At 44.0% G+C, this 8,402-nt stretch overlaps 1 protein-coding gene across 2 annotated transcripts in view; it reads right to left on the bottom strand.

Moving 5' to 3' along the window:
* Positions 1–8,402, bottom strand: part of LOC143678265 (UDP-glucuronosyltransferase 1A6-like) — a 129,071-nt gene that overhangs the window by 82,344 nt on the left and 38,325 nt on the right. The window contains exon 1 of one of the 2 annotated variants that reach the window (XM_077155487.1): positions 6,187–7,148. The exons of the other annotated variant lie outside the window; for it this stretch is intronic. Coding sequence (XP_077011602.1) covers positions 6,187–7,047 — 861 coding nt within the window. The 5' untranslated portion in view covers positions 7,048–7,148. Of the gene's footprint in view, positions 1–6,186; positions 7,149–8,402 lie in introns of those variants that run through there. 2 annotated transcript variants of the gene reach the window in all.

Raw genomic sequence — 8,402 nt, 5'->3', positions numbered from 1 at the left:
CCAGGTATGTCTACCAGTGACATGTTGGGGAGATCCTAAAAGGAGCCACCCTGGAGGACCAGCTCTCTCCGCACATTGCTGCAATACTTGGTATAACCTCGGGGTGGTGTGAGGCTGAAAGTTAAGGCTCAATGTCATCTATTCCTTGACATCTGGTGAATCAGGGGCACCTCCAGTGACCTAACTGCAAGCTCCCCTCCCACTCTGTCTCTGTAGATAAGCTCCTCTAGCCAAACCCCTTGTTGTCAAAGGGGCCAGGCCCAGGTTGGGCCTATCCCCAAGCAGGGGGCTTCAGTTTCTTGCCAGTCCTCAAGATCATTCAAACAGGCCAATGACATCATGCCATGGGAACGAGGGGTACCCCACCCTCTTGCCTCCTGAGACCCTGGCTGTGAACACTGCCCAATGTAGCCCCCATGTGGACCTGCATGGCGTATGGTGTCCTCCTCACAGGGCTGAGGATATGTGACTAATAAACAGTCACACTCATCTGTCCACAGCTGGGTGTCATGTGTACGGCCACCCCCAGCACACGAAGGCAGAAGTCCCTTTCTCACCAATTGCATGCGGAGGTTACAAGGAGAACACCTGGCCATCCCTGAATGTCCAGAAAGTGGCCAACCCCTCTCAGAGCTCACTGCAGACCAAGTGACTCAGGCTGAGACATATACCAGTGGGGTGCAAGGGGAGAGCCTGGGATGAAACCAACCTCTGTGGGTATGAATGGGATTTCCCCAAAAGTGAGGGCGGGCAACTGGCAATTTGTGTGCAGGGGAGATTGAAAGGTGTGCATGGGGGTAATTTCATGTTAGGAACAGAGGGATGTCTACAAAGTTTGACCCTGTGAAGGGCTGAGCTTCTTGGCTGCTCCCTCATCCCCTGTGGAGAAAGTCATGTTTGGCCCCCTCTTCCTTGCTAACTCTCTTGAATTACCCCTAGTCCTTTAATATCAGGGCCAGTGCTTATGAGATACATACATAAAGAGCTAAAAAAATGTTTGAGGCTGGAAAAAAGATATTTACTATTTTCAGAAGACAAAAATTGCAAAATTAAATCAACAAATGTTTAATTAAGTCCCTAGAAAACATAATTGCATATAAATTAGCCAGCAATAGTTCAGTTCATCAAGTTAAATAAAAATATGTGACCTGGGATACAGAGGCGATTTAATCTGTTTGACAAGCTGTGAGTGTGGGGAGTGCAACAAAAAAGTCAGAGTCTCCATCAAAGTCTTCACCAAGGTCCAAAATGGCCCAGCTTGGTCAAGTCTGAATGGTCCATGGAAGGAAGAGGGCGGTGAAGAGAGTATGGCCTACCTGGCCCCACATCTCTGGAGGGTACCTGTCCTATGTAGGGGCTGTGCCTGTGACTTTCCAGGAAGACTCCAGCAATGTCAGTGGGGGCCCAGGATCCCTGGAGCAGTGGGGAAGACACAGACACTCAATAGCAATTACAAACAGACCACTCAGAAGACCCATAAGATAGGACTTCCACATACTCACTTATGAGAGTAAAGAGACCTTCAAATGGGAGGGAGAGAGGAGAAAGAACATGGCAGGGTTCCTTCATTAAAGACCTGGAGATGCTCTGTTTTTTGCTTTACGTGAGGTCTTCTCTGTTTTGTACACTTATCTCCCAAGCTCACACCCCCTCAATCTGCAAAGCCCCTATTGTCATCTCTGTTTGGCTCTTTATCTTCTTTCAAAGTGGGCATCACAATTTGTGGATGATCAATATCCGTTTTCCCTTGGGACTACAAGCTTCAGGTGTGCAGGCCATGCCCCCAGCACTTCCCCAAGGGCAGGGAAGGCTCTCAACAGTTATTTGTTGGGTGAAGGACCATTTATACTAAATAAGGGAAAGAGAGTGAATTGTGTGCTAGCAGCAGCCCAAAAGTGGAAATAACCCAAATGTCTATCACCTGATGAATAGAAAAAATATGTAGTCTATCCATATAACACAATGTTATTTAGCTGTAAAAAAGTGTTCTAGTTTGCTAGCTGCTGGAATGCAGCACACCAGAGATGTATTGGCTTTTTTTTTTCCTTGTGTAAAACTTTTTTTTTATTAATTAACGGAAAAATAAGAAATTAACCTAACATTTAGAAATCATACCATTCTACATATGCAATCAGTAATTCTTAACATCATCACATAGATGAAAGATCATCATTTCTTAGTACATTTGCATCGGTTTAGAAGAACTAGCAACACAACAGAAAAAGATACAGAATGTTAATATAGAGGAAAAAAATAAAAGTAATAATAATAGTAAAAAAAAAAAAACCTATAGCTCAGATGCAGCTTCATTCAGTGTTTTAACATGATTACTTTACAATTAGGTATTATTGTGCTGTCCATTTTTGAGTTTTTATACCTAATCCTGTTGCACAGTCTGTATCCCTTCAGCTCCAATTACCCATTATCTTACCATTAGAAACAGGGTAAGTAATGGATTGACTTTTAATAAAAGGGAATTAATTTTGTTAGTTCTTCAGAGGAAATGCAGCTAACTTTCCACTGAGGTTCTTTCTTACATGGAAGGGACAGGATGGTCTCTGCTGGTCTTCTCTCCAGGCCACTGGATTCCAACAACTTTCCCTGGGGTGACTTCTTTCTGCATCTCCAAAGGCCTGGGCTGAGCTGCAAGTGCTGAGATGAGGAATTCAAGCTGCTAGGCTGTGCTACGTTGCGCTCTCTCATTTAAACACCAGCCAATTAAGTCAAACATCATTCATTGCAGCAGACACGCCTCCTAGCTGACTGCAGATGTAATTGGCAACAGATGAGGTTCATGTACCATTGGCTTATGTCCACAGCAACAAGACTAGGTATACTCACCTGGCCAAGTTGACAACTGAATCTAACTAACACAAAAAGCATGGAGTTCTGATATGTGCTACCACAGGGATGAGCCATGAAAACATTATGCTGAGTCAAGCAGACACAAAAGACCACATACCACATGATTCCATTTACATGAAATATCCAGAACATGCAAATCCATAGTAACAGAAAGCACACTGATGGCTGCCAGGGGCTGGATGGAAGAACAGGCAGTGACTGCCTGAATGGTAGAGGGTTTCCGTTTGGTGTAAAGAAAACATCCTGGAACCAGGCATTATTGATGGCACTTAACATCGTGAAAGCACTCAAGTCCACTGAATTGCTCACTTTAAAATGCTTAAAGTTCAAATTATGTGTTACATGTATTTTATCATAATAAAACAAAATGGTATAACCACTTTGGAAAACAGTCTGCAAGTCCATCTAAAAATAAACATGTAGTTATCATACAGTCCAGAAATTTTGCTCTATGGTGATTTGAAACTGTATATACTCCAGAAAAACTTGTTCTTAAACCTAATCCATTCCTGTGGGTGTGAGCCCATGTAAGTAGGACCTTCAGGTGAGGCTACTTCAGTTAAGGTGTCACACACATCATTCAGGATGGGACTTAATCCTCCTACTGGAGTCCTTTAAAAGGAATACTGAGAGAGATTGAGAAAGCCACAGGAACAAGAATCTGAATTCAAAAGAACCTGGAAGAGAAGGGAGAGACCAGCAGATGCTGCCATGCGCCTTGCCATGTGGCAGAAGGGCCAAGGATTGCTGGCTGTCAGTCTTCAGGAAGAAAGGATCACCTTGAGGATGCCCAGATTTGGACAGTTCCTTGAATTTTAACCATAAGTGAATAAATTGCCATTGTTCAAGCCTATCCATTCCATGGCATTGTTTGAACAGCCTAGGAAACTAAAACACTCTCCTAGGTATATATCCCAGAGAATTGGAAGCATATGGCCGCACAAAACCTTATGCCAATGTTCATAGCTGCATTATGTGTAATAGCCAAAAGGTGGGGGAAAAAACAAATATCTGTCAGACGAAGACTAGATTCATAAAATGCGGTATATCAATACAAAAGAATATTATTTAGCAATAAAAAGTAAGACTACCACATGTGTAAACCTTTAAAACATGATGCTAAGTCAAGAAATCCAGGTGTATATGCTATGGTGCAATTTCTATGAAATGCCCAGGATGGGAAAATCCACAGAGACAGAACGTAAATTAGTTGACAGGAGCTAGAGGAAGGAGGGGATGGGGTGTGACTGCTAGTGAGCTCAGGATTTCTTTGGGGGATGATTGGAAAACCTTCTAAAGCTGATTGTGGTAATGGTTGCACAATTTTAAAAATATACTAAAAACTATTGTACTGTAAATTTTAAATGAGTGAATTGTATGGTATGTGAATTAAATCTCAAAACTAGTGTTTTAAAATTCCACACACAATCATTCTCTTAGATATTTCAAAGTTACTTTAAAAAATCAAGTCTCTACATTTTGGGATATTCATGACAAATACGTATATTTTTAACTCTGACTCCCTCTAAAATGTAACCACTGTTTAGATCACTGCTCATTAACAGAAACAGATTTATGCCAAAATGTCTGGTAATCACAAAGGTAAAGAGTTGTAAAGACAGATACAAGGTTTTGAAAGAAAAGCAAACATGGTAGACATTGCCTCACCTCATGTATTTTCAAAAGTGCTTATAAAGAGTGACTTGGCATTTTCAGGTTTTGTTCGCTGCCTCCCCCCAAATTCAGTCCTCTGCTCAGTCAATGAATGCTGAAATGTCAGCCTGGATCAGAGAGCCCCAGGAAGACAAGGTGATCACAGACGGTGGGCAAAGAATCCCTGCTGCTCCCACACCACCCAGCAGGTGCCCTGCTCAAAGACATGGATGTGACTGATATTTCCAGTCTATTAGAATCAGTGTTTCTCATTTCTCTGTGGATGAAATGAGACCCAGGCATTGTAGGATGTTTAAGAGCCTACCTGCCCACCACCTACCAGGTAACAGGAGTACCCCCAATTGTGACACCAAAAATATCTTCAGACATTACACTTGAAATTGTCCCCCTTTGGGCACCACAGATCTAGGTGGTTCTGGAACACATGAAGAGGAAACGGGAACAGAAGGGTACCTCTGAGGAGTAGGGATCTAGTTTTCTGTGTAACTGCTCCCAAAAGAATGTTGCAGGAAAACCATGGTGCTCTCATCACCTCCCAGGGAGAGAGTTCCAGCTGTATTGCACTTGGCCCCAAGGAAGAGAGGGATAGGGATGGAGTTTCCCTGCAGGGTTTACAAGGCATTTCACATGCTGTCCATGGCCTGGCATGAGGGGGCAGGGCCCACAGTGTCGGCACATGTTTTGCACAAAGGGCCAGATAGTAAAGTGTAGGCTTTTCAGGCCACACACGTTTCTGCCAAATTTTTGTTTGTTTTTCTTTGTTTCTTCATTTTAACAACCTTTTACAAATGTAAAAGCCATTCTTTGCCCTGGGCCATACAAAACAGGCCTCTGGCAGGATTTGGTCCAGGACTGTAATTTGTTGAGGGCTCAGAGGAAAAGCATGGGACAAAATTGGGAGAATGGATTTGGTTCCAGCTCTAGGTCTCCTTGTCTCCCTGAGAAGAAAGTGTGGGATTTGGGAAAGGTTCTGTGATTCTTCCCAGGCCACCTCGCTAAACATGTCTCCTACTTCAGCACCGCATCAGCTATCTTCATCCAAATGCTTCTGTGTCACCTCAGCCTCAGATCTCACACAGACCCCCATTATACTTTGAACTGTGTCTCCCCAAAAGATATGCTCAAATCCTAAACCCCAGCTCCAGGAATGTGATCCTATTTTGAAAGAGGATCTTTGAAAAGTTAAGATGTGGCTAAACTTGATTAAAATGGGACTAGTATCCTTATAAGCAGAGGAAATAGAAGGAGACAAATAGGAAGCGAAATCTCTGAGGCAGGATTGAGTTATGTTTCAAGTCAAAGATAGCCATGGGTTGCCTGCCTGCCCCCACCAGAACCTTCCTCCTTCAGAGGAAGCAAGGACCTGCTGATACCTTCATTTGTACTTCTAGCCTCCAGAACTATGAGGGAATAAATTTCTGTTGTTTGTAGAATTTTATTATGGCAGGCCCAGGGAACTAAGACATCCCTTCATCCCAAGAACAGCATTTGTATTCTACCTCCACTGGAAGGAATGTTTCTTTAGGAGACCTCCCAGATGGCAGTTGGCAGGAGGAGCCGATTGAGTGGGGAAAGACAGAGCATAGAAGAAAGATTTTTACTCACTCACTAAAAAACAGATAATAAAAAACAAAAAAAAGCACCAACCTGAGATAGGTCTCCTCTTTTCTTGCAGTTTGCTCCTCCAACGAATATCATGTTGGGCAAGAATGGCCGGGGGTACTCTAATACAAAGTCATACCTTAGCAGCCAAAGGGAGACCTTCCGATACAAGTTGGGGAGGTACACTTCTCTCCTGAGGAGATCTGATGCCAGGTTTTGGTACTTTGTATACACAAGTTGAAATAAAGAGGTCTCTAAGAAATTCACAAGGAAGTTGGCCACCCGCTGGGGAAATGTCATCTGGTCTGAGAACTGAGTGTAGCACCTGGGGACGTAGGACATGGGGTTGGGGCTTCTGTTCAGCGCATGCTCCAGGGCACATGGGAAGCCCCTGAAGAGGTACACGGAGGGCAGGCCCAGGTACTCAGCCAGGATTACGCCACAGGGTAAGGCTGGATCTGTGAAGAGGACATCGAACGCGCTCGCCCTGAGGAAACTCAGGGTGTCGGAGTCCTTCAGGAGGCTCTCACAGTTGGCGAACATCATGTGCAGGACAATCATGGCATTTCTGTACTCAGCTGGAAGGAGGCCGGGGAAAGAATTGGTGGCAAAATGACTGTTTCCAAAGGAACGAAACCGGTTCTTCAGCTCTTCCTGGGTGTATGGCACTGGGTAAATTTTTCTTGTATAGTATTTGGATTCTTTCAGCAGCAAATTAACTTCCGGAACTAGTATCACAATCTCATGCCCCTTCTCACCGAGACGCTCACTCACTTCCTTCATACTGAGCCAGTGGCTTCCATCCTGAGGGACAACCAGCAGCTTCTCACCTCCAACCACACCCCAGAGTGCTAAGAAGAAGAGCCCTGCAGAGACTCTCTGCAAGGCCTGAAGAGGGAAGGCCATGCTGGAGCCAGTGAAAGCAGTAGTGATGCCAGTCAATGGTTTATACCCCCTAAACCCCAGGGATCCTAGCCCTTTCTCTAAACTCGGTAGTCTTCACATACCCTGCCAAACTCCTCCTTGTTCTGAGTTTTGCCCTTTATTATCAAAGGGACTGAAATTAATATTTAACCATTTCTCAGTATGTAGCTGACTTGGGCTAACAAAGCCATTTATTAGCTTTCACCTCCATTTCTGGGTTTTCCCTGAGTCCCCAGCAAGCTAGGGACTCTCCAAAGAGGCTGGGAAACACCCCTGGAGAGCTGCTTAATCCCAAGCATTGCAGTTCTGCATAATGGATCAGGACCTGGGATGAGTAGCCGTTCACACTTAGCAACTTTTTCACCAACCACTCTCAGAGTGGAAAGGTAGAGTCAACTAAGCAGATGTCAGGGTCAAAATTCAAAATCACACAAGGGAGCTGCCTGCTCCAAAATTCTGGTCACCTCAGATGGCAGAATGAAAAGATGAGCTGAGGGATGCTGGGCAGGCACAGGAGTCAGCACAACTTTCCACCCTACACTTATGAAAAAAAGGTGGCACCAGCCTGACACCACAGAGTACTTTCTAACTTACAGACACACCTGCCCATGTCTCATGTAGTACAGACCCTAGAATGCAGGTGTGACAGTCCTTCTGCAGACAGGAAATGGAATTCGTGGCCAGCTTCTGCAGCTTCAGAAAGAAAAACAGAATTGCCAGTTTCTAGGTCAGCTGTTCTCAAACTATTTGCTTCCAGGAATGCTTTATGCTCCTAAATATGACTGAGGACAACAAAAACCTTTTGCATATGTAGGTTAGGTCTATCCATATGAACTGTGTATCAGACATTAAAGCCAATGAATTTTTAAAATGTCCTTATCAACTCATCTAGCATAACAAGAATAATCCCATTACAAGTAAAGAACCTGTTTTATGAAATGTAACTATATTTCCTGAAACAAAACAAAAAAATCAGGCAGGAGAGTGACATTGATTTACATTTTTGCAAGTCCCTGTAACATCTGCATTCACAGAAGCAGCAGCCTCCCCTTCTGCCTCTGCTTTTTGTCTGCTGTGAAATCACATGTCACGTGGCCACTGGAAACCTCCAGTGCACAGTCATGAGAGGATGAGAATGGAAAAGGTAAATAGCATCTTAGTCTTATTATGCAATAGACCACACAGACCCCCTAAAAGGGCTCAGGGATCCCTATGCTTTCTAAAACACACTTGGAGAATCACTCTTCTAATCAGGGGTTGGCAAATATTTTCTGTAAAGGCCCAGACAGTAAATAGTTTAGGCCTTACAGGCTATTCTGTCTCTGTGACAATGACTC

This window comes from Tamandua tetradactyla, chromosome 3, assembly GCF_023851605.1.
Source record: "Tamandua tetradactyla isolate mTamTet1 chromosome 3, mTamTet1.pri, whole genome shotgun sequence".
Lineage (NCBI taxonomy): Eukaryota > Metazoa > Chordata > Mammalia > Pilosa > Myrmecophagidae > Tamandua > Tamandua tetradactyla.
Note: the sequence above shows the minus strand (reverse complement) of the source record. Positions and strands in the feature narration are given on the sequence as shown.